The sequence below is a fragment of the Cervus elaphus genome, chromosome 5 (genome assembly GCF_910594005.1).
Source record: "Cervus elaphus chromosome 5, mCerEla1.1, whole genome shotgun sequence".
Taxonomy (NCBI): domain Eukaryota; kingdom Metazoa; phylum Chordata; class Mammalia; order Artiodactyla; family Cervidae; genus Cervus; species Cervus elaphus.
The window spans coordinates 118,872,880-118,900,449 of NC_057819.1; the positions used below are offsets into that span (position 1 = coordinate 118,872,880).

A 27,570-nucleotide genomic window follows, 5' to 3' on the forward strand; every position below is an offset into this window, starting at 1 on the left:
ATCAAACTCATATCCCCTGCACTGGGAGGTGGATTCTTTATCACTGGACCACCAGGGAAGTACTCTTTGTATTTATTTATTTTTTTAGTGGAGGATAATTCTTCACAACGTTCTGTTGGTTTCTGCTGTACAACAGCATGAATCAAGCGTGTGTATGCTTAGTAGCTTAATTGTGTCTGACTCTTTGTGACCCGTGGACTGCAGCCCACCAGGCTCCTCTGTCCATGGGGATTCTCCAGGCAAGAATGCTGGAGCGGGTTGCCGTGCCCTCCTCCAGGGAATCTTCCCAACCCAGGGATCAAACCAGGGTCTCCTGCATTGCAGGCAGATTCTTTACCAGCTGAGCTACCAGGGAAGCCCCAATCAAGCATAAGTGTACATATGTCTTCTCCCTCTTGAGCCTTCCTCCCTCCCACTTCAGTTTATTAACATTCATATAATGCCCCATTTTAATCCTCTTACATAACATTTACTGTGCCTACCTTCCCAGAGTCCAGAACTTCTCTGTGTCCATGTCTCTAGAGAATATATTTCTGGTTTTTAGGGAATGGGCAGGGGGGCAAGAGGAGAAGAAGTGATGGTGGAATGGAATTTGTACAAAATGGGAATAAAGGAAGGGATAATAACTAGCAGAGGAGGGGAAGGTTGTTAACTTGCCTGTGTGTACTGACTTGCCAGCAGTCCTCTTGATGTTCATTCCTACACCTTACCCGATACTCTGTATCTTGAAACTTTTTAGGATTCTTCTTTGTGAATTATGCCGCTTTTCATTAGTGTCCCCTCATAGGCTTTTAGGTTCTAGTTTCCTCAGCTTTGCTGAATTAGTTACCACTCTCCTACTTGCTTTCTAATTTTCAAATGTTTGTGAAGTCTCTTGTTCCTGAGGATTTCGTCTCCCATGTTGTTGTCTTTTGAGTACATTTATTATTACTTTCCTATCATTTTAGTGAGGTTCTCAGGGAGAGGAGGAAATAAATACTTGTGGGTAGTAAAAGCATTTTGAAAAGCTACCCTAGTTAATTTAATTGATCAAATTTAAATAACTAAATGCAGGCCGAGATTCCCATTTAAAAATTGGACGGTGTAAAGCTTTTTAATCCTCAGGCTAGAGGCACCCTCATTATGTACATAAGGAGCAAAGATAAGCATTTGTAAACCCAGATAGTATTCTACTTTCTTCAATGTATCACATTATCTTTCTATACATAATTAGCTGTTATACCTTTGGTGTTGGATCTGTGAAACCAGAACAGATTTTCCTTACTCTCTCTGATAGGAAAGCTAAGAGAAAGATCAGAAGCTTTTTCTCACCTAGACTTAGTGAAATCAGTAATAAATGAAGGCTCTGTGAGCACAGGAACCATGTCTATGCTGCTCACTGTTGTGTGTGTGTACTCAGTCGTGTCTGATTCTTTGCAACCCATGGGCTGTTGTATCCCTCAGTAACTAGCACAATGAGTGCTAGCACAATGAGATCTTTGACACCTGTAAGTACTTGTTGAGTGAATGAGAAATAGAATTAACTAGATAATATGTTAATTTAGCAACTACTCAAGACTCTCAGCAAGAATTTTCAGTTGTGTTAATCAATAGGTGTTAGCTGATTGTTATCACCAACATGGAAATTTAATGTAAAATTACATTGTGCTATATGTAGCAAGAGACCCCAAAGCATAAATCTGATAACTAAATATATAGGGAGAATGTACTGGAAACTACCCCAAGGGAAGAATAAGATTCCATAATAATGAATAGTATACTGTTTTTTTTTTTGGTAAGAAAATACAAATAATGTGCAGAGTTTCTAGATTTTTTTTTTCTTGGCCTAAAATGTACTACATCTGCAATTCTGGGAAATTATACTGATTAAAGGGATAATTCTCATTATGTTCCATTCTACTGTTTAATTTTAAAGTGTTTAATATTACTATGGGCAACCCTAACTTGTCTGAATGGGATACATAATAAATAGACATATTTTTTAATTTAAAGACTCTCATAATCTTTGATTAGGTAATGAACATTACTACTAGAAAAAAATAAGAGTAGATTAAGCTAACTTGGGGATGATAGTATGGGATAGTGTTAAGTGGGGAAATAGGTAAACTTAAAGTTCCAAACTGAAAGTTTTTACTCTTGTTGCTGGAATCTGATATAGTAGAGTCATACTATATCTGATATAGTAGAGTCACAAGAACAAACCTGAGGAGTGAAATTTTCATGCGCATGCACTCAGAGACTGAGATACTAAGAGGGAAAAGAGAATAAATAATGAAATTAATGCTTAAATACTTTAATAATCTTTTTGAATCAGTCTACAATTGTGTCTGTCTAAATTGTGGCTTATTTTTTAGTGTTTGGCAAGACTGATCTGCATAAATTGCTAAAAGAAATAAAGAAAATAACAGGTGAGCAATACATTTTGTGACAAGATATAAAACTAAAATGCAAATACTCCATGTTTACATACAGATGTAAAGCTGTTTTCTTATTTTGCCATTGATTTTTAACTTCTGTTTTTGTAACAATTAAAGTTGACTCTAATGACATGAAGATTATATTGGATTATTTATGTTTTGGCAAAACATATAAAAAAGACATATCACTATTTCTCTATAACAAGTTTTGTATTCTCTGAAACTTTTTTATTTTGTGATTTATTTCAATGGCCAAATCACCTATTCATTCATTCAAAATACTTATCTCACATTTACCATAACCCAGTAAATTTTAAAGTAGAATTTTGATAGAAATACAAATAATGTGGTCAGTGAAGATAATTCATCTTATAATTCAGACAAAGTGAGAGAAACACAAATTCTAACTGATGGTTAATACAATTTAGATTAGGTAGCTGCCTGTACATAACTTAGATCACTTTGCCTCCAATATATCCCTTTGCCATGAGCTGGGTTAACTTCTTTGAGGTCCTTAAGAGCATTAGAAATAAGTATTTTGTTTAGAATCAAAGAAATAACTTCCAAAAACTGTAGAAAACCCTGTACAAGCTTTAGACACTTCATCATTTGGAGTCAGTAAGCAATTCTCACCTGTAACCATTCTCATCTTTTAAAGGAGAAAAACTTGAAGCCAAGGACATACACAAAACACTAAAAAACCTGGGGATAGAGCTCACAAATAGGGAAATCTGGGATCTGTTGAAAATGTTGCCATTTGCTGGTAGGTATTTGATGTATGTATCTGTATATGTATCTCTGTGCTTGTATAAACTTCATTGTGAGAACATCATAAAAATGGGCCCTTCTGGTTTTGTATAAAAATCCAAAACACAAAAATACCAATCTTTAGCTGTAAAGAAATTAGGCCTTTAACATTTAGTTTTATCATTTTGAAAAGCTATATCATCAAACCTGAGTCCTGCCATTAAGTGAAATAAGTCAGAAAAAGAAAGACAAATACCATATGACATCACTAATATGTGGAATCTAAAATATTAACACAAATGAACGTATCTACAAAATAGAGTCACAGATATAGAGAGCAGCCTGTGGTTGCCAAGGGTGAGGTGGCAAAGGGGAAAGGATGGATTGGGAGTTTGGGGTTAGCAGAGGCAAACTATTACATACAGAATGGATAAGCAACAAGGTCCTACAGTATAGCACAGGGAAATATATTCAATATCCTTTAATAATTGATAATGGAGAAGAATATGAAAAAGAATATATATATGTACAATTGAATCACTTTGCTCTACAGTAGAAATTAGCACATTTTAAATCAACTATACTTCAATAAAATAAAGTTTTTAAAAAATATTACTCAGAAATGAATGATGCATTAGTAGGGCAATGTGAAAGAAAAGTCTAAATTAGCAAGCAGGTGGCGCTTATGGTAAAGAACCCATCTGCCAATGCAGGAGACTCAGGAGGCATGGGTTGGATTCCTTGGTCAGAAAGATCCCCTGGAGGAGGGAATAGCAACCCACTCCAGTATTCTTGCCTGGAGAATCCCATGGACAGAGGAGCCTAACGGGCTACAGTCCATAGGGTCGCAAAGAGTCAGACATAACTGAAGTGACTTAGCATGCACAGAGAAAGAAAAAGGAGAACTCAGAGTGGGGAAAGAGGTAACATCTGTTTCAGTGGAGAATGTGGATGTAGAAAATGTAGGAATATAACTTAAGACAAATTTTTAAAGTATGTAATTAAGAAATTATGTTCTTATTACCTTTTTTTTTTTACTGTCCATGTAACTCTATTTTACCTTAAATGTGTCTTATTTTACAGATGATAAAAAGGTAGAGAAAAATGATTTGCTCGATCACATCAAGACTTTTCCTGGTAAGTGAGAATCACAATAAGAGGGAAAGTAAAACTAAGACTTGCAGTTTTACCTTAATTTTCAAAAGGCTTATCATTCCACAGTAATTAGATCATTGATCTTATTATCCATTAACCTATAGGTCTCCTTTAGATGCAGTTACATCTAATGTGATCATTTATAGTTCTCTGATACAACAAATTTCATATATACATAGGCAACTTATAATACATAAAAATAGCATTTGGGATTAATATATAAATAAAATTGTATATAATTTACATAATGTATAATTAAGTTCCTTCTAAATACACCTTTCTTGAAAACTATAGAAAGGGCCCCTGAAATGAACCACAAATATATTCTTGACTTCCACAGTAAGTCTTTATTGTGGAAAGTGCTGAAGACATTCCACATGTAACCCTAAACAGTTTTCTTTTTTTTTAGTCATTATGCAAAGGATTATTTCATCTAGTTGCAATTGGTGCATGAATATAACCAGCATTTTTAAAAAATACCAGTTCCTATTTTTTATCACTTCATTCTTTCCTAAGGTGGGAAATGTCATGTCTCTAAACTGGAAACCATCCTGGAAAACTTGGGTTATAACCTGGAGAATGAGGAAGTTGAGGACCTGAGGAACCACCTGCCAGATGATGGTGAGCATGTAGTCATGGCTTTAGGGAAACTGAGCTCCTCTAATAAAACTTCCAAATGTGTTCATCTGGGAAATTTTATTATCTCAGATTATTAATGTTTAAATCAAAGATCAGTAATCTGTTAAGCAGTGATTCCCGCCTGAAGGGCTAAATTTTGATGGCAGTGAGAAAATTGACAGACCTAAGAAGCAGGTAGAGAAATGAAACAGAGGAGCACTTTAAAGAAAAAAAGCCAAAGAAGAAATTTAAAAACCAGTCAGAAAAAAAAAAAATGTAAGAATCTCTTAAATCACCATAAAGTTGCAAGAGAATTCCAGAAAATCATCTACTTCTGCTTCCCTGGGGCTTCCCTGGTGGCTCAGACAGCAAAGAATCTGCCTGCAATGTGGGAGACCCAGGTTTGATCCCTGGGTTGGGAAGATCCTCTGGAGAACGAAACAGCAACCCATTCCAGTATTCTTGTCTGGAAAATCCCATGGGCAGAGGAGTCTGGCAGGCTCCAGTCCATGGGGTAGCAAAGAGTCAGACACGACTGAGTGATTGATACTTTTCACTTTTCACTTTCTATTTCATTGACTACACTAAAGCCTTTGACTGTGTGGATCACAACAAACTGTGGAAAATTCTTAAAGAGATAGGAATACCAGACCACCTCACCTGCCTCCTGAGAAACCTGCAGATCAAGAAGCAACAGTTAGAACCGGATATGGAATGACAGACTGGTTCAAAATTGGGAAAGTGATATGTGAAAGCTGTATATTGTTGCCCTGCTTATTTAACTTATATGCAAAGTACATCATGAGAAATGCCAGGCTGGAGGAAGCACAAGCTGGAATCAAGATTTCCAGGAGAAATATCAATAACCTCAGATTTGTAGATGACACCACCCCCATGGCAGAAAGCAAAGAGGAACAAAAGAACCTCATGGTAAGTGAAAGAGGAGAATGAAAAAGCTGGCTAAAAATCAGCATTGAGAAAACTAAGATCATGGTATCTGGTCCCATCACTTCATGGCAAATAGATGGGGAGAAAAATGGAAACAGTTATAGACTTTATTATGTTTATTTTGGCTCCAAAATCACTGCAGATGGTGACGAAAGCCATGAAATTAAAAGACTCTTGCTCCTTGGAAGAAAAGCTATGATAAACCTAGACAGCATATTAAAAAGCAGAGAGACTTTGCCAACAAAGGTCCGTAGAGTCAAAGCTATGGTTTTCCCAGTAGTCATATACAGATGTGCGAGTTGGACCGTGATGAAAACTGAGCACCGAAGAATTGATGCTTTTGAACTGTGATGTTGGAGAAGACTCTTGAGAGTCCCTTGGACTGCAAGGAGATCAAACCAGCCAATGCTGAAGGAAATTAGTCCTGAATATTCATTGGAAGGACTGATGCTGAAGCTGAAGCTCTAGTACTTTGACCACTTGATGCAAAGAGCTGACTCATTGAAAAAGACCCTTATGCTAGGAAAGATTGAAGGCAGGAGAAGGGGACAACAGAGGATGAGATGGTTGGATGGCATCACCGACTCAATGAACATAAGTTTGAGCAAACTCCGGGAGATGGTGAAGGACAGCGAAGCCCGGCATGCAGTCCATGGAATCACAAAGAGTCGAACACCACTGAACGACTGAACAACTACAAAAGTACACAAATTAGATGAAGGAGTCAGCAAAGATTTTTGGTGGGTGTGGAGTTGGAAACATGAAGAAAGTGCTGTGTAAGGGTTGCTTGTGGAAGTAGCCAGCTACAATATTTTAGGCAGGTGAACACATTGATATTACAGTTTCTATTGTGTATGAATCCTGTAATATTAATAGTAAGGTGGCCAACCATCATAGTACTCCTAGATTCTAAAGTAGAACAGGCCAAGTGGAAAGTAAGTCAGTCAATGTTTTTAAAACTTCCTATCACCATTGTGTATAGAATTCAATATTTTATACTATAATTTTGTGTTAACTTAATTCTTCAATTCCATGCCCAGCTGGGGTTTATTGATAGAATAACTCAGGGTAAACTTCTGAATTTCAGTGTTTTGTTCCACAATATAAGGTCTTAGTAACATTTTCTGGGTCTAATGAAAAATCTATGTCTTACTTGTACTTTATCCTACAGATGAAAAGGTTAAACCAAATACTCTCATGCAAAATGTTGAGTCATTCAAAGGTGAGTGAAAGTTTATACAGAAAAATCATTATAACAATATGTTGATGCTTTTCTGTTTTGCTTTTAAATATTTATTCCTATCATACTGACATCATTAGTTCTTTTAGTATATTAATGATATCTTTCATTCTGTGATCCACATTAGTTTGGGGTGTATACTTTTTAGCACAACTATTATTTATCATGTCTTGGTAAAATATCTTGTATTCTCTGAATTTTTTCAATAGTGCATATCACTTTTCCATCATCTAAACAGCCAAAAATCTATGTTACCACAATAAGTGGCAGAAAAAAACATTGGCATAAATCTTTTTATGAATAACATTACATAGGAACTTCCCTGGTGGCTCAGACAGTCAAGAATCTGCCTACAATGCAGGAGACCCAGGCTCAATCCCTGGGTCAGGAAAATCCCCTGGAGAAGGGAATGGCTACCACTCTAGTATTCTTGCCTAGAGAATTCCATGAGCAGAAGGGTCTGGTGGGCTACAGTCCATGCGGTTGCAAATAATTGGACATGACTAAGCAGCTAACACTTTAACTTTTATTTTATCACATGGGCAAATTAAAAGTAATATGAACACTGTCATTACAGACTTATTTTTATAACCATTTTTATTAGTTGTTTTAGGCCTCTATACAGCTACCATTTCAGAGTGTCAATTTATCCCATTTTTATTAGTGTATTCAAAAAATTTTTCTCTCTAGAATTAAGACTGAGTTCTATCTGATATTTTCTTAGTCTTGACTTAGCATTGGCCAACCCTGTTTTTAATCTTGCAATTGAACTTAGATGATGTTCATAATTTAGATTCATTCATCATGCTTAAGTTTTTCATCAGTCATTATTTTCATCTTTTCCAAGGAGCCAAGATTAATGCTGATGAGGTAGATGGTGTTTTGAAAAACATAGGGATAGAACTCACACCTAAGGAACGCTGGAAGCTGCTTAAAACTGTACCACTTACTTGTGAGCATTTATGATACTATTTTTGTCCTCAGAGGAGCTGTGTGAGTGTATTTATTGTTGGGGTAGGTAGAAATCATTAAACATTTATTCAGTGTATATTTATATTCAACATGTTTAATGAGCACTTCTTTCTTTTTTTTTTTTTTTTTCATTTATTTTTATTAGTTGGAGGCTAATTACTTCACAACATTTCAGTGGGTTTTGTCATACATTGACATGAATCAGCCATGGAGTTACATGTATTCCCCATCCCGATCCCCCCTCCCACCTCCCTCTCCACCCGATTCCTCTGGGTCTTCCCAGTGCACCAGGCCCGAGCACTTGTCTCATGCATCCCACCTGGGCTGGTGATCTGTTTCACTATAGATAATATACATGCTGTTCTTTCAAAACATCCCACCCTCACCTTCTCCCACAGAGTTCAAAAGTCTGTTCTGTACTTCTTAATAAGCACTTCTTAGGTTATAGGATTAAAGACAAAAGTTCTTGCCTTCATGGAGGCTATTGTCAGAGATAGAGCTTATTCCATTGGGATTGAGCTTGAGAACATCATAAATGAATAAAGATTTTTAAATTGATTTTTTTAAATTTAATTTAGGATTTTAATCTTGAAATGTCTAATAGAGAAATAAGGGTGGAAAAAGAGGAAGTCAGGTTTAAAAGGGTCAAATCAGAGAGACTGAAAGTTTCAGCCTAGTAAAGAAAGTTTAGAACTTTCTCTACCCCTTCACTTTATTCTTAAAACCAAGGAAGATAAGGATGTGTGAATGAGAGATTAGATAAATCTAAAAGGCAAATCATGTAACATTATTGTCTTTATAAAATAATCTATTCTCTTCTTATGAATTGCTGTATCACATTTCTGTGTTAACAATAATGATTTCTCTTGTAGATGACAAAAAGTACTATCAAAAACGGTTGCTCCAGGATTTAAAGACTTTCCAAGGTGAGTGTTAAGAATAATAAGTCAAGTGAAAATGAAGTTTTTGACCTTTGTATTTCCTTTTGGAAGTCCTTTTAATTACTTAATAGTAGTAATAGCTAATTTCTCTTGAGTGTAGTGTCAAGCACTGTTCTAAATACTTTACATCTACTAACTCATTTAAGCCTCACAGAAATCTGTAAGTTAGCTTCTTTTGGGCTTCCCAGGTAGCTCAGTGGTAAAGAATCCACCAGCTCAGTGGTAAAGAGATGCAGGAAATGCAGGTTCAATCCCTAGGTTGGGAAGATCCCTGCAGGTGGAAATGGCAACCCATTCCAGTATTCTTGCCTGGAGAATCCCATAGACAGAGGAGCCTGGAGGACTACAGTCCATGGGGTTGCAAAGAGTCAGATTGAATGAGTGACTGAACACACACACTCTAGGTACTTTTCCTAAGTTAGGTACCATTTTACAGATGAGAGATGCTAACTCACTTGCCTACGGTCACTCCATTTGAACTTGGGAGGATCATGATTTGAACCTACATTCTTAACTGCTCTATTGTATAGAACAGTTAGGTTATTAATCTTTTTTATTCCCCTTTATGACTTACAGTTCAAGTTCAGATAACCACTAGGTTATTTCCTGGGAGATAATTTACTATTATAATGACAAGTTTCAAACTTGGTAGCCAGAATTGTGGCTAGCATTTCAAACATGTTTCTCTATTATTGATAGTAAATGAATGATGACTAATAAGTCTCATTCATTTGCTTTAGATGTCTGTGACAGATTTTAGCAGAGTGCCTCGTAACATGTAAAGGAGGTGTTTTTTTCTTCACAGTCCCCACCCTATCCCCTGCTGCCTTGGTTTTCTATTTTCCTTGAACATCTGCACTGCAACTCTGCTTTTCTCCCTCCCATTAGGGTTTGGTGCATAACACTTAACTAAATTATTTTTATTTTAGGCATAATTTTAATCTTTTCTCATTTCATCTCTTAATCAAGGAGGAAATGTTTTAGAAAATAAACTAGGAACCGCTTTGACAAACCTGAACTATGAACTTGAAAATAAAGAGTTAAATGATCTACGTAACTATTTGGAAATTGATGGTGAGTATTTAATTTACCACTTGCGACTCCTTTCAGAAGAGCCTTTGAAGTCTTCTTGTAGCATCCCACAGTATACTTGTTCAACTTCATTTAGAAAGTAAGAAATTCTTATAGAGTTATGATTTTCAAGGAGGAGAAATATAGCTTCTGATTATTATTAGTATTGTCAGAGATCCCAATAAGGGCATTGGTAGATCAAGATTCAACTAGGAAAAACAAAGAAACACTTCAGGAAAAAATAGCAGAAGCTACCAAAATAGATGTTGAAAAGGGTCGGAGATTGACAAAGTAAGAAGGTAAACAGGATTTGGAATTGTTTGACAGGTAATATACAAAGAGAGATTATCATTTTTCCGTTTAGCAATTACGAGTATCAGGTTGAAATTGTCAGTGATATCTGATTTGAGACCAATAATATGGCAGCAGAGAGGTGTCTTTTAGGTGAAAAAGGTCATTTAGGAAAAGCATTAAAGATCTGATTTAGCATGTTAAAACACCTTCTTTAGAATTCTATAAGATAGTTGAATATAAAAAAAACTTTCAAAAATCAACAAAAGTTTCTCTATGTAATAATGATAACTTAGAAAATTTCATGGGAAAAAAATGATCCTAATCCTAATAGCAATAAATATTTTGTCTGTATCTGATTATCCTTTGCATTTCAGATAGTGGAAAAGTTCCTCTGAACTCCTTGATGAACATAGCAAGTTTATTTTCTGGTGAGTGAGAAGTGATGATGAAAAGATATAAAATCAAGATCAATATGTACATGTCATATTTTAATTATATATTCCAATATTCTGAACATTCAGAAAACTAAGATCATGGCATCCAGTCCCATCACTTCATGGCAAATAGATGGGGAAACAGTGGAAACAGTGGCTGACTTTATTTTTGGGAGCTCTGAAATCACTGTAGATGGTGATTGCAGCCATGAAATTAAAACACGCTTACTCCTTGGAAGAAAAGTTATGACCAACATAGACAGCATATTAAAAAGCAGAGACATAACTTTGCCAACAAAGGTCCATCTAGTCAAGGCTATGGTTTTTCCAGTAGTCATGTATGGATGTGAGAGTTGGACTAAAAAGAAAGCTGAGCACCGAAGAATTGATGCTTTTGAGTTGTGGTGTTGGAGAAGACTCTTGAGAGTCCCTTGGACTGCAAGGACATCCAACCAGTCCATCCCAAAGGAGATCAGTCCTGGGTGTTCATCAGAAGGACTGATGCTGAAGCTGAAACTCCAATCCTTTGGCCACCTCATGCGAAGAGCTGACTCATTGGAAAAGACCCTGATGCTGGGAAAGACTGAGGGCAGGAGGAGAAGGGGACGACAGAGGATGAGATGGTCGGATGGCATCACCGACACAATGGATATGGGTTTGGGTGGACTCCGGGAGTTGGTGATGGACAGGGAGGCCTGGTGTGCTGCGGTTCATGGGGTTGCAAAGAGTCGGACACGACTGAGCGACTGAACTGAACTGAACTGAATATTCTGAAATTACACACATCTCATTTTACCAATATATTGATGTTTGTTTTTAAGTATATATATTTTTTAACTATCTACAGTTTTAGAAGTATTTTTTAAAAGAAGCCTATTTTATTATAAGCTGGCTGGCTTGTCCTCATTGTTTTAAGAGCACTAATTGAACCATTCTTTTGGCAAGGCTTACAGGAAACATCTACTTTAATTCCTTCTTGTGATGCTCTGCAGTTACAAAAGCTTTATTGTATCCTTTCTCCTCTGCAGTTACATCTGCAGCAAGTTAAGATACTGTTGTTTTATTATAATTTTTTAGTTTAGAATTGTTATATATAAAAATGTTCACTTATCATGTCTCCCATCTTTTTAAAGGTAATAAGATTAATGCCAAGGACACACAACTTTATCTGGAAAATATAGGTATTGAATTAACAAAAAGCGAAAGTGAGAAGCTATTGAACACACTGCCATTGGATGGTAAGCATTTCAGACATTGCAGTGAATTTTGGAGAATCATAGACTTATGCATTATGTGCATTACATTCTTGAAGTATAATTGTTTAACATCATATTAAAAGTTAAGAGGTGACATCAGCAAGGTGGCATGAAATTCATTCCTACTTTTTATTTTCCCTTTTTAATCAATGAATTAGACATCCACTCATGAACCAAAGTGCCTTTGTGGGCATTTTGGCCCCTAGCACCTCACTCCCAAGGACCCTGGAAGAGTCTTGCCCATTGGACAACCTCTGTCTGGGCTGTAGAACCAACAGAAACAGCAAAACTGCCTAGACCCCTCTCACCACTGTCAAAAATGGGCAAAACTCGGGTGAGTGTTGAGCTATGCAGGCGCACATACAGGAGCGTACTTGCAGGAGTCTAGCTTTCCAGAAGGGAAACCCCAGCACATCACTGGATAGAACAAAAAAAAAGAAAAGAAAAGATTTGTGTTAGTACCTGGCTACTCCAGCAAGGCAGGACCACCAGAGAAATCCACTATTCCCCACTAGACCCACTAATACTAAGCAGGAGCTCTGTGACTCTGGGGAAGGATATTGGGGAAAAGGCAAGAAAGAGTTTCAAAAATTAAAAGAGTTGAGCTCAGAAGGAAGTCTACTCATGAGCCTCTGGGAGTACCACACCCAGGGATCTCACTACGGGGTTCTCAGGCATCCCCAAGGTCTAAGTGCTAAAGCCTCCCCCTACCCACAGTCTGCTGCCAGCTTCTAGTGTGGTGAAGGAAGATGGTCCCCAGTAGGACCAGCAACCACAGCTTGTGAGCGAGGAAGAAACTACAAGAGCTACAGCATCACCTCCTGGGAAACAAGATTTACAGTAGCCGGCCTGGTGAATTTTAAGATTTAAAAGCTTAAAATTTGGCCACAAGAGGGAAGCCTGCATACCTTCACAAAGACAATGGAAAAAATATAGTAACACCATAGAACATAATACCCCATCTGAAGGTAACAAGAAAAGTTAAGGAGATATCTCCTACTTCAAATGCAAAGGCAGCAACACGTAACTACAAGGATGATGAAAAATCAAGGGAATATAGCTTTACAAAGAATAATGGTAATTCTCTAGCAGCCAAGCTCAAAACCATGAATATTGCAATCTAATTGATTAAATAATTCAAAATAATTATTTTGAAGAAATTCATACAAAAAAATCTCAGAAAATTCAATGACATCAGCAATCAAATATATGAACAAAATAAGTTCTTTACCAAGAGGAAATTATAAAAAAGAACCAAACAAATTCTGGAGCTGAAGAATTCTGTGAATGAGATGAAGAAAGCAGTAGAGAGCATCGGTTGCAAGGCAAACCAGATGGAGAAAAGGAAAAGATGGCTTGGAGGACAGGAATTTTGAAATAACACAGAAGAGAAGACAGAACAAAGACTTTGAAAGAGCAAAGAAAGCCTATGTGAGCTATGGAATTCCATCAAAAGACAAATATTAGAATAATCAGGATTCCAGAAGGAGAAAAAAAAGGAGATTTCTTTTTTAAAAGAAATTCTGTTTTTAAAGAAATTAAAATTTTCTTTAAAATTTATTTAAAGAAATAAGAGCTGAGAATCTTCCTAAACCTGGAGAAAGACTTGGACATACAAGTCCACAAAGCTAATAGATCACTCTATCATCTCACTGCAGAGAGACTTTCTCCAAGCCACATATTGAAACTATCAGAAATAATGATATTAACTAGACTTATTGTGATGATCTTTTCACAATAGAGTTGACTCTTGAACAATATGAGGGTTATGGGCACCAATTCTCCATGCAGTTGAAAATCTGTGTATAATTTATAATCAGCCCCCCATATATGCAGAGGACTCAATCAACCATGGATCATGTAGTTCTGTAATATTTACTATTGAAAAAAATCCACATGTAGTATCTTTTGATATTGATTTCTAACAATTCCACGATGATAAGATAACGGACTCTGAATGATTTCAATACCTTTAGACCATGAAATTTTTGCACCTTGCTTTATGTCCCTGGATATGTTCCAGTGTATCCTGGTTTTATAGACTATGGGAACTTGAATAGAATTCATATCCTGCTATTGTGTGAAAATTGTGTAAATCTTAATTATGTTGAACTGGCTCATAGTGTTTTTTAGGTCTACTGTATCCTATTCTGTCTATTCATTCTATTAATTTTTGAGAGTTTGATATTGAAACTCCAACTAAAAAATCCTAATTTTTGTTTACTTAAAAAATAATTATAAGGTTATAGTGAAATGAAAATGAAAATTGAGGAGTAATACAGGACTTTAAAAGAAAGTAAGAGAAAAAAATAAAACAAGAAAAACAATTTTTTTCCTAATTAAAAAAAATATATGAAAATGAAAGTAGGGTGGAGAGGGAGGTGGGAGGGGGGATCAGGATGGGGAAAACATGTAAATCCATGGCTGATTCATGTCAATGTATGACAAAAACCACTACAATATTGTAAAGTAATTAGCCTCCAACTAATAAAAATAAATGGAAGAAAAAAAATAACTGTAACATATAGTGGGACTATATATAACTTTGTTCTATATTTTTCAAGTCTCCTATAAATGTGTTATCATACTTTCAATATTTAAAAAATAAAGAAGAAATAAATCCACATTTAGGTGCATCTGTGCAATTCAGGTGCTTCTCAGATAGCTCAGTGGTAAAGAGTCCACCTGCCTATGCAGGAGACATAAGAAACATGGGTTCAGTCCTTGAGTGGGGAAGACCCCCTGGAGAAGAAAATAGCAACCCACTCTGGTATTCTTGCCTGGAAAATTCCAGGACAATGGAACCTGACAGGCTATACAGTCCATGGGGTCGCAAAGAGTCAGACACAGCTGAGCAGTGGAGCTTGCACACATGTGCAATTCAAACCCGTGTTGTTCAATGGTCAGCTGTATATACAAATATCAAATTAGGTTGTACACATAAAGCTAATATAAATTTCTGTCAATTATATCTCAGTTTTTTTAATGATAAAGAAAAAAATCTTAAAGGCAGCAGGAAAAAACTGAAAAGGACCACCCCCAGCCCCCCATTAGGCTATCAGTGGATTTCACAGCAGAAACTATAGCCAAGAGAGGGTAGAATGACATATGCAAGTGTTGAAAAAGAAAAGTTTTCAGCCAAGGATACTTTATCTGGTAAAGTTGTCCTTCACATACAAAGGAGGAATAAAGGCTTTCCCAGAAAAACTAAAGCTGAGGGAGTCCATCAACACTAAACCTGCCTTGCAAGGAATGCTAACAGGAGTTCTTCAAGCTAAAATGAAAACACACCGCCCAGTGACATGAAAACACACAAATGTACACAACACACTAAGGTGGAAAATATAGAGTCAGACTTAGAAAACCAGTTCTTCAAAATAGCATGGTGTGTTAGGCCCTGAACTGTAGTAAAAGGTTACAAGAAAGCACAGTGAACAATAACTAGGCTGCATTTGTGCTTAGTTGCTCAGTCGTGTCCAGCTCCTTGCAACCCCATGGACTGTAGCCCACCAGGCTCCTCTGTCCATGGGGATTCTCCAGGCAAGAATACTAGAGTGGGTTGCCATGCCCTCCTCCAGGGGATCCTCCCAACCCAAGGATGGAAGCCAGGTCTTCCACATTGCAGGCGGATTCTTTACTATCTGAGCCATCAGGGAAGCTCCCCCAAAGTAACTATGGCTACTATAAATTGTTAACAAATATACATATTTTAAAGGAGGTAGATTATGACATCAATAATGTAAAAGAGAGAATGAAATGTAAAAGATTGCAGTCTTTGCAGGCAATCAGAGGTAAGTTGCTGAGAGTCAAAAATGAACTGTTATCTATAAGATGTTTTATGGAAGTCTCATGGTAACCACAAAGCAAAAACCTAGAGTAGACCCATGAAAGACAGTCAAAGGGGAAACAGAGCATATCACTACAGAAAATAACCTATTTTAAAAGGTAGGCAGAAGCAGAGGGTGGAAAATGGACTGCAAAATAGCCAGAAAACAAATGAATATGATGATATTAGTAAATCCTTACATATCAATAATTACTCTAAATGTAAATGGATTGAATTCACCATTAAGAGGCAAAGTGTAGCTGAATGGATTAAAAACAAGATCCAACTATTTGCTGCCTACAAGATACTCACTTCAGCTTTAAGGACACACATAGACTCAAAGTAAAGAAATATAAAAAGATATTCTATGCAAATAGAAACCAAAAGAAAGTGGAGGTAGCCATACTTGCATCAGACAAAATAAACTTTAAGCCAAAACTGATAACAAGAGATGAAGGAAGTCATGATGCATAATTGAGGTAAATTCATTAAGAAGATATAACAGTCAGAAATATGTATACATCCAGCATCAAAGCACTGAAATATATTAACCAAATACCAAGAGATCTGAAAAGAGAAACAGACAGTAATACTACTAATATATTTTGGGACTTGAATGCCTTACTTTAAACGATGGGTAGATATCCAGAGAGATGATCATCCAGAGTGAAAACCAAAAAGGAAACAATGGATTTGAACCATACTTTAGACCAAATGGGCCTAACAGACATCTATGGAACATTCTATCAAATAACAGCAGAATACACATTCTTCTTAAGTGCATATGGAACATTCTCAAGGTTAAATCATATGATTGAACAGAAAACAATTCTTAAAATTTAAGACGATTTTGATTATAGCAAATGCACTGTATAAACACTATGATAGGAAACTAAAAAGCAACAACATGAGGAGGTGGAAAATCTACAAATATGTAGAAACTAAACAACATATTCTTGGGTCAAAGAAGAAATAAAAGGGAAATCAAAGAATATATTGAAATAAGTGAAAATGGAAACACTACATACTAAAACCTTTTTTTTAGGGAAGTTTAGAGTGATAGATGCATGTAATAAGAAATTATAAAGATCACAAATAAGCAACCTAGATTTACACCTCAAGAAACTAGGGGAAAAAGTAACAAATTAAGCACAAAGTTAACAAAAGGGAGAAAATAAGAGAGATCACAGTGAAAAACTGAAATGGAGACCATAAAAACAATAAAAAAAGATTAATGAAACTGAGTTGGATTTTCAAAAGATAAACAAAAATCAGTAAAACTTTAGCAAATCTAAGAAAAATCAAAAGACATAAAAAAGAAATGAAAAAGGAGAAATTACAACTGATACTACAGAAATACATAGGATCATGAGAAACTACCAGAAGCAAATTATATACAACAAATTAGATACCCTAGAAGAAATGGATAACTTCTTAGACTCATACGACTTACCAAGACTGAATCAAGAAGAAATATTGAATAGAAAATCCAAACAGACTAAAAGCAAGTAAAACTGTTGAATCAGTAGTGAGAAAACTTTTCAAAAAAGAAAACCATAAGACCGGATGGCTTCACTAGCAAATTCTGCAAAATGCTTAAAGAAGAATTAACACCAATCCTTCTCAAATGCTGCCTGAAAAATTGAAGAAGAAGGAAGACAAAAAGTCATCCTACAAGGCCAGCATCATGATAGCAAAGCCATTGCTATCATTATCAAATAAAGACATTACAATAAAATAAAACTAGGCCAATATCCCTGATGAATATGCTAGAGCAATCAGGTGGGACGAGGAAATAAAAGGCATCCAAATAAGATAGAATAAAATTGTTATTTATAGGTAATATGATCTTATACATATATATATACATAGTTGGCCCTTGAGCAACATGGCAGTTAGGAACACCAACCCTCCCCGCAGTTGAAAAATCTAATTTTACAGGTGGTCATCTAAGTCCACAGTTCCAATCCTCAGTTTTAACCAACTGTGGATCATATAGTATTGTAGTAGATGTGTGTTGTTGTTTTATTGTTGTTCAGTCGCTAAGTCAGGTCTGAATCTTTGTGACCCCCATAGACTGTAGCCCACCAGGCTCCTCCCGGTCCATGAGATTTCCCAGGCAAGAATACTGGAGAAGAATACATGGAGAAGATCTCCATGGGATCTTCCTGACCCAGGAACAAACCCACGTCTCCTGCATTGACAAGCAGATTCTTTACACCGAGCCAGTAGGGAAGCACTAGTTTAAAAGAAGAAAAATTCACATGTAAGTGGACCCATGCAGTTCAAACTTGTGTTTTTCAAGGATCCAGTGTACTGAAAATCCCAACTAAATCTCAACTAAATGACTGTTGAATTTAATCAATGAATTCAGTGAAGTTGCAGGATATAAAATCAATACAGAGAAATCAATTGCACTTCTAAATACTAATGGCAAAACATCTGGAAAAGAAGCAAAGAGAACTATCCCACTCACGATAGCATCAGAAACAATAAAATACTTAAGAATAAAGTTATCCAAGATCATGAAAATTTTGTTCAATACTGCAAGACCTCATTGAAAGAAATAAAAGAAGATGTAAACAAATGGAAAGACATCCTGTGTTCATGGATTGGAAGTTAATATTGTTATACATTCCATCCTACGCAAAGCCATCTATAGATTAAATGTAATTCCCATCAAAATTCCATTTAAATTGAAATTTATATTCCATAGAAATAGAAAAAAAGTTCTAAATATTATATGGAACTACAGAAGACCCCAAATAGCCAAAGCAATCATAAGAGAGAAAAACATAATTGGAGACATCACACTTCCTGACCACTAGCTATACCACAAAGCTAAGGTAATTAAAGCAGGTACTGGCATAAAAATAGACATATATACGAAACAGGATAGAGAGCCTAATACTAAACTTTTGTGTATATATTCAACTAATATTTAATTAGTCAAGAACATCAAATGGGGAAAGGATTGTCTCATCAACAAATGATGTTGGGAAAACTGGATAACCACGTACAGAAGAATTAAATTGGACCTCGACCTTACACACTTCACAAAATTAAATTGAGATGGGTCAAATAATGAAATATTAAAACCTAATACCATAAAATTCATAGAAGAAAACCTAGGGAGGAAGTTCCTCAACGTTGGTCCTGGCAAGGATTTTTTTGGATATGACACCAAAAGCACAAACAACAAAAGAAAAACTCAGCAAATGGGGCTACATCAGATTTAAAAGTTTTTGCACTGAAAGAGAAGCAATCGACAAAATGAAAAGGCAGCCTGTGAAATGGTAGAAAATGTTTGCAAACCATGTATCAGATAGGGGTTAATATCCAAAATACATAAACAGTTCATACAGCTCAATAACAAAAAAGAAATCCAACTTAAAAGTGGGCAGAGAATCTGATTAGACAGTTTTCCAAAGAGGACATACAGATGGCCAACAGGTACATGAAAAAGTGGTAATCACTAATCAGGAAAATGCAAATCAAATCCACAATGAGATATTATCTTACACCTGTAAGAATGGCTTATATTAAGAAGACAAGAGACAAGTATGCTCAAGGATGTAGAGAAAGGGAACCCTGTACACTCTTGGTGGGATTATAAACTGGTTCAGCCACTATGGATACCAATATGAAGTTCCTCAACAAAGTAAAAATAGAACTATCATATGATTCAGCAACCCCACTTCTGGGCATATATCCAAAGGAAATGAAAACAGGTTATCAAAGAGATATATATGCACTGCCATGCTTATTGCAGCATTATTCACAATATCTAAAATATGGCAACAACTTAAGTGGTCATCAGTGAATAAATGTATAAAGGAAATATAGTATATACAATGGAGTACTATTCAGTCATGAGTAAAGAGGAAATCTTGCCATTTGCAACAACACAGACTCTGAAGATATTATGCTAAGTGAGATTAAGTCTGAGAAATGCAAATACTGGATGATGGTCTCTTCTATGTGAAATCTTTAGAAAAACTAACTCAAAAAAAGAGCAAGTAGAATGGTGGTTACCAGAGGCTGGTTGGGGGGGAAGGATGAGAGAGAGATTATTTAAGGATACATACTTGAAACAAGTAGATAAATAAGTCCTGGAGATCTAATACACAGTATAGTGATTATAGACAACAAAACTGTATTATAAAAAAGATCTTAATTGTTCCCAGCACAAGAAGAAATGATAACTATGTGAAATGACAGAGGTGTTAGCTAATGACACAATGGCCCTCATATTGCAATATGAATGTATCATATCAATATGTTTCATGCCTTAAACTTACACAATGCCCTGTTTCATTTATATATCATTTTTTAATTAAGAGAAAAAGTAATGTCAAAAGTACCAATTCTGATATATAATATTCAGTTCTTACCATTTAAATCCTTACTTGGAATGTAATGCTGTTTTGTGGGATACTGCTGTTACGGAAAAATAGCTTTAAATGTTGGAACCAACATCTATAACAACTCTAAAACTAAAAGTAGGGAAAGGTGGTAATCAGAAGAGTTGAGGAAAGGAAGGAAGGTATACTGTAGAAAAAAAAAAGAAAAGAAAAAATATCTGTTTTATATGTTAGAGTTTCACTAAAAGTACATCAGATGCCAGAGAATGTATAGTTAACCTTGAGAATCGTATTCATTTCTTTGTTTCGTTCTTGGGATTTTAACTAATTAAAAGTATATTAAAATTTGCAAACAATTAAATAATATTTTCTGAGTTGCCACTTATTTATGAACTAAATTGACTCTTATCTTACAGAAAATCAAATGGTATATAAAAACAGGTTGATGGATGGAGTGAAGAAATACAGAGGTGAGTGAGAAGACTGCCAAGAAAGAAAAAATAGATCTTCAAGCTTTTGCATTTACTTTTCTACAATCTCTTTTATTTCTCACAGATTGGCTTGCTAATTGTATTAGTCTAGTTTTTTAATGAGCTGACATTCTTTGTTGTACACAATTAAAGAAATAGCTACATTATTTTGTCAGTGTGGCAAATTTTGAATTTTACTAAATGGTAATAATATGTGCATTGTCTCTGCTATAATTCATTAGTCTTAATACCTCTTTCTTCTAGGTAAATTCACCTTGTAATTTGCTGTAACAGTGTTTCCTGGAACACTGAAAAGAATTTTTCTATTTCTAATTCCTCAACTAATTCTTTTTAATCACTTAAAGAGTTTTATGGTGTCATTGCTTTTTGCTTCCATTTATGTTGATTGATTGATATGACCATGCATTTTTTCCCCTTTAGCATAATCACAAATTTATTTTATTCTTATCCCTTTTTTTCATAAGGAGGAAAGGTTAATATCAATAAAATAGATGATGCTCTTAAGAACATGGGATTCCCACTTGATGAGGAAGACATTGAGGAACTATGCAGTCACCTGCCAATTGATGGTAAGCACTTCAAGTACCCAGTGCCCTGTAAAAACTTTTTTTTATTTCTCTGTAGAAATATATGAAGTATACTTGTTAATTTCTTTGAAAAAGCCAGAAGCCTATAGAGAGCAAATCCTAAAAAACAGAGATATATTGTTTTAAAAAAAAAGTTTATTTATTTGGCTGTGCTGGGTCTTAGTTGTAGCAGGCAGGATCATTAGTTATGGCATGCAGGATTTAGTCCTGACCAGGAATGGAACCTTGGACCCCCTGCATTGGGAGCTCAGAGTCTCAGTCACTAGACCACCAGGGAAGTCCCAGCAGTGCTGTTTTTAAAACAAGAAACTAATCATGTTGTTTCTCCTGCCTTAATTTCTCCAGGAAATGTCTTCCAACTGTAAGATAAATAAGATCAGCGGATGTAATGTAAAACATGGTAACTGTCGTTGATAACAGAGTGTTGTTTAATTGAAATTTGCTAAGAGAATAGAATTAAATGTTCTCACCAAAAACATATAGATAGATAGATAGTTACTAATAGATGGATAGATTATATAGTGAGAGATATTAATTAACTAGATGGGGGCAACTTTTCACAATGTATATATATATAAAATAATCACAGTGTACAGTTTTAATATCTTACAATTTTGTCAGCTATAAAGTTGAAATAGAAAACAAGACAAAACTAGGAAAGAAGTTTTTTTCTCTCCCAGTCTAATGAGTGAGGAGTACAAAAAGTAAAAGGTGAATAAATGGAATAAATGTTTTCATCGTACTTAGAGTCTTTTTTTCCCCCAAGCTTATACTTTTATAGGGCTTCCCAGGTGGCACTAGTGGTAAAGAACTCATCTGCCAATCCAGGAGACATAAGAGACATGGGTTCGATCCCTGGGTTGGAAAGATCCCCTGGAGGAGGTCATGGCAACTCACTCCAGTATTCTTACCGGGAAAACACCACAGGCAAAGGAGCCTTGCGGGCTACAGTCCATAGGAATGCAAAGAGTCAAATAAAACATCTAACTAGAAGGAAAAAAAATTCTCGGCAACTGCAAAATTCTTACATTTTACTCCACAGTTTAAGAATTTTACAGAATAGAATTTTGGACTCTGTGGGAGAAGGCGAGGGTGGGATGTTTCGAGAGAACAGCATCAAAACATGTATATTATCTAGGGTGAAACAGATCACCAGCCCAGGCTGGATACATGAGACTAGTGCTCGGGCCTGGTACACTGGGAAGACCCAGAGGAATCGGGTGGAGAGGGAAGTGGGAGGGGGGATCGGGATGAGGAATACATGTAAATCCATGGCTGATTCATGTCAATGTATGACAAAAACCACTACAATATTGTAAAGTAATTAGCCTCCAACTAATAAATAAATAAATAAATTTATATAATTGAGACCTGTATTAGTCTGCTCAGGCTGCCATAACAAAATACCATAGTCTGTGTGACTTAAGAGAAATTTATTTTCTCTAAGTTCTGGATGCAGGGAAATCCAAGATCACCGCATCATTCGATTTTGTTTCTGGTGAAGGTTTTCTTCCTAGCTTACAGACAGCTGCCTTCTCACTGTGTCTTCACACAGCAGGGTGGAGAGAAAAAAAAAATCTCCCTCTTATAAGGCCACAGTCCTATTGGATTAGGGCTCCACCCTTACAACCTCATTTAACCTTAATTACCTTCTGAAGACTTTATTTCCAAATACAGTCACACTGGGGAATAGGGCTTCAACATATGAAATTAAGGGGACATGATTTAGGTCACAGCAGGATTATATCTAAATTTTGTTTTATTTTGTAGTTGAGAGGAAAGTTAAACTGGATAGACTTCTAGATGAAGTAGAAGAACTTCTAGGTGAGTGAGAAGAAATAATAAGGAATAATTTTTAAAATCTCAATACTTAACAAAAGAAGTTATTTTTAAAGTATTTTCTGTTAGCCTGTCCATGACATATTAATCCTGCTACTATATCTGTTTTAATTGGTAATGTGTACATAACTTAAAAGACAGCTTTATAAGCTAAATGTTATTCATTATTATAATTAATTGTTACCTACTTCTTATTTTAAAGGCTACAGTATAATGCCTCAATAATAAACACTTTATGCTTTGGTATTTCTCAATAATATTATTATTCTCCTGCTGTTGTAAAAGCAAAATGGCAAGGCAAATTACACATGTAGGTAATATGACCACTGAGAAGAAGCTTATAATTCAGGCAAAAATAAAACAATAGAGCAAATATTACATGCTGGCAGAATTATTTCCACCAGAAAATTTAATGAGCTGTTACAGAAATACCGATTTTCTGTGTGTTGTGTTTGTTACTTTTTTCCAACATTGAAGAATTCCATTTTACCAGAAAGAAACTATTTCTGAATCCCCCTTCTAATTCTAAGTAATTAAACAATACTTAATATTTCTATTGCTTTTTATCCTATATTGTGGATGATGCTACACAAACAGTTGATATCAGTAGTAGTAGTGGTAGGAGTATTGGTGTTATTTGTATTTTTATTACTATTATTGTTATTTAAAGTTTGACCTTTTATCATTGTTCTATTTTTTAAGGGGAGGAACTTGACCATAAGGATCTGGGAAATCTTCTGAAAGACATAGGGTTAAGAAACCAACTGAAGGAGAATTCTGTGTTGAGGAAAATTTTGCCACTTGATGGTGAGCATTTAATTTACCAGTGAAGTATTCATCCATTCAGTGGGTACCAATTAGGTACCATTGGGTACCATTAGGTACTAGATATTATAATAGGCTCTGAGTCACAGAGATGAATAAAACAAAGTCCAGCTCCTAAAAGTACTCAGGGTAGAGACAGCACATACTCCCTCCCCGCCCAAAAAAACAAGGAAAAGAAACAAATAGTATACACAATGGTAAGTGCTCTATGTTCATAAGTATGTACTGCTGTGGAAGTACAAAGGAAATTTTGAACAACTATTCTTGGAGACTCTTCACAGTGTGTATATCAATTCAAACAGTGCTGAAAGCTTTGACAGTAGAAGGTAACAAAATCTAAAAGTGTTGAAAAGGACAAAGAGGCACAACTGACCATGTAAAATCCCATATTGATATAGTATAGAAAACATTCACATTATGTGGAGAAATGCTTTGTTAATTTGGCTAACTCAAATCAATAATTCAGATATAATCCATCTGTACAATGATGATGGTAAAGATAAAATGATGGATGTGAAAATATGAAACTGCTTTAAAATATTTAAAATATATAATAAAGATCTTAGTTATTAGATTTTTAATTAGTGAAATGCAAATCAAAACTACAGAGAGGTACCACCTGACACGGGTCAGAATGACCATCATTAAAAGTCTACAAATAACAAATGCTGGAGAGGATGTAAAGAAAAGGGAACCCTCCTACACTGTTGGTGGGAATGTCAGTTGGTGCAGCTACTGTGGACAACACTATGGAGGTTCCTTAAACAACTGAAAATAGAATTTTGCTATATGATCCTACAATCCTGCTCCTGGGCATATAATTCAGAAAAGATGAAGACTCTAATTGGAAAAGATATAGGCACCACAATGTTCATAGCAGCACTGTTTATTACAACAGCCAAGGCATGGAAGCAGGCTAAATGTCCATTGAGAGGTGAATGGATAGAGGAGATGTAGTGTATATATATACACACACACATATATACAATAGAATATTACTCAACCATAAACAAGAATGAAATAATGCCATTTGCAGCAACATGATAGGAACTAGAGATTATCATACTGAGTAAAGTAAGTCAGACAGAGGACCAATCATATCACTTATATATAGAATATTTTTAAATTATGCAAATGAACATATTTACCAAGCAGAAATAGACTCACAGACATAGAGATCAAACTTGTGGTTACCAAGGGGAAAGGGAAAGGAAAGGATAAAATGGAAATTTGGGATTAAGAGATACACACTGCTACATATAAAATATATAAACAGCAAGGACCTACTGTATAGCACGGGGAACTATATTTAATACATTGTAATAACCTATAAAGGAAAAAATCTGGGAAGAATATGTAAGTATATATGTATGCAAACTGAATCACTTTGCTGGATGCCTGAAACATTGTAAAGCAATTATACGTCAATTTGAAAAATAATAAAATATTTTGCTGAAACAAGTATAAAAAAGAGTGAAATTAAGAGAATTTCCAGGAAAATGATAAAGGAAAATCTCAACATAACAGCTGTGCATCGAGACTAGAGAGAATATAAAATAGATAACTAAAGAGAACCTACAGAATTGTTCAGGGATCTTTACTGAGTGCTTTGTGATGACCTAAATTGGAAGGAGGAAATCCAGAAAAGAGAAGATATATGTATATGTAAAGTTGACTCACTTTGCTGCACAACAGAATCTAACACAGCATGGTAAAGCAGATATACTCCAACAAAAATTAATTTTTTAAAAAGATGAGAAAAATTGTTTAATTTAGAGCAGAAAAATATTGTCTTCAAAACAAGTGATAGTCTAGGGACTGGTAGAATATCTAACATTATTTTAACATATTGAGAGGAGATTTTTCAGTTCTGTTTGAGAGTTAGAGATTAACTACATAGGCACATTGGAAACTAAGCAAAATAAGACATTGTTACTAAGGAACTTATCTGCAGGGTAGAAATAGAGACACAGTAGTAGAGAACAGATCTGTGGCCCCGGCGGGGGCAAGGGGGGTGGGAAGGTGGGACAGACTGAAAGAGCAGCGTTGACATATTACACCACCCTGTGTAAAGTGGACAGCTAGTGGGAAGCTGCCGCGTGGCCCAGGGAGCTCAGCCCAGTGCTCTGCGATGGCCTCGATGGGGGGAACGAGGGGTGGGAGGGAGGCCCGAGAGGGCAAGGATATATGTAGGCCTCTGGCTGGCTTATTTTGTTGTACAACGGACACTAACACAATATTGTAAGTTAATCTTATGCCAATAAAAAAACTGAAAAAAGGCAATCATTAACTGCAAGACAAAAATTTCAATAGGAAAGGAAATATATTAATAGTTATAACCTATTATGGAATGGGGAGTATCCATTATGTGGCTTAGTTATAATATTTATATAGTCATAATAATGAGCAGTTAATCTCAATTACCAACCCGCCAAAAGTGTGATATAATCATAATGGAAAAATAAGAAAGGGCAAAGGTATGGGGGGAAGAGAAAAAAAATCTCACATTTTACAGAAGAAAGACCACTGGGTAATATCAAAGGCTAGTGACTGATTCTCATGTGAAAGTCTAAAAGCAAGAAACAGCAGAAAAACAAATATCATACATTAATGCATATGTACAGTATCTAGAAAGACGGTACTGATGAACCCATTTGCAAGGCAGCAGTGGAGACTCAGACTTAGAGATCAGACTTGTGGACACAGTGGGGCTGGGAAGGAGAGGATGGGACACATGGAGGGAGTAGCGTGGAAAAACAGGCACTACTATATGTGAAAATAGACAGCCAGTGGGAATGTGCTGTTTGAATCAGGGAGCTCAGACTAGTGCTCTGTGACAACCTAGAGGGGCGGGGTGGGGTGGGAGTGGGAGCGCGGTTCAAGGAGGAGGAACATATGTGTACCTCTGGCTGATTCGTGTTGATGTATGGCGGAAACCAACACAGTATTGTAGAGCAATCATCCTTCAATTAAAAATAAATAAATCTTTAAAGAAAAGAAGCAGACTCAGGTCATCAGTAATGACAGAGCTAAGAGAGAGGCTTGTTTGAAGTTCCTTGTACTTTCAAGATTTTGGGGTTTTTTTGTTTTGTTTTGTTTTGTTTTACTTTCAAGGTTTTGTGAGGTAAGGACACAAAGTTTTTTCATGGACTGAATGAAAAATGTACACTCTTCTTGAGGTATGTCTAATGTTTAGCAATTCTTTTGTTATTAAATTTAATTTTATTATATTATGGTCAGAAAATACATTATGTGTGATATTGATCCCTTGGGAATTTTTCTAGTATACCTTTATTACTGAAAACATAGTCTGTTTTCTTTAGTATTCTATGTGTTCTCCCAAGAAATATACATTCTGTTAGTAAGTGTGCTTAAACATTAATTGTTTTGTTCAAATCTTCAATATGTATTTTATTTTTGTTGGCTTGGTATGTGTTTCTAAATAGGGATGTAAAAAATCTCCAATTATAATTATACTATCTCTCCTTGCAGTTGTCAGTTGCTGCTTTATATATTAATAGTTGCAGGCCCCATTGTTAGGTGCG

General features: G+C 35.7%; 1 protein-coding gene across 1 annotated transcript in view; it reads left to right on the forward strand.

Annotated features, from left to right (window-relative positions):
- The window catches only part of EFCAB3 (EF-hand calcium binding domain 3), a 146,244-nt gene that overhangs the window by 11,140 nt on the left and 107,534 nt on the right, over positions 1 to 27,570 (forward strand). The window contains exons 2-14 of the mRNA XM_043904952.1: positions 2,355 to 2,408; positions 3,076 to 3,180; positions 4,248 to 4,301; positions 4,836 to 4,940; positions 7,057 to 7,107; positions 8,970 to 9,023; positions 10,008 to 10,112; positions 10,778 to 10,831; positions 11,971 to 12,075; positions 20,700 to 20,753; positions 21,239 to 21,343; positions 23,132 to 23,185; positions 23,903 to 24,007. Coding sequence (XP_043760887.1) covers positions 3,165 to 3,180; positions 4,248 to 4,301; positions 4,836 to 4,940; positions 7,057 to 7,107; positions 8,970 to 9,023; positions 10,008 to 10,112; positions 10,778 to 10,831; positions 11,971 to 12,075; positions 20,700 to 20,753; positions 21,239 to 21,343; positions 23,132 to 23,185; positions 23,903 to 24,007 — 862 coding nt within the window. The 5' untranslated portion in view covers positions 2,355 to 2,408; positions 3,076 to 3,164. The remainder of the gene's footprint in view (positions 1 to 2,354; positions 2,409 to 3,075; positions 3,181 to 4,247; positions 4,302 to 4,835; positions 4,941 to 7,056; positions 7,108 to 8,969; positions 9,024 to 10,007; positions 10,113 to 10,777; positions 10,832 to 11,970; positions 12,076 to 20,699; positions 20,754 to 21,238; positions 21,344 to 23,131; positions 23,186 to 23,902; positions 24,008 to 27,570) is intronic.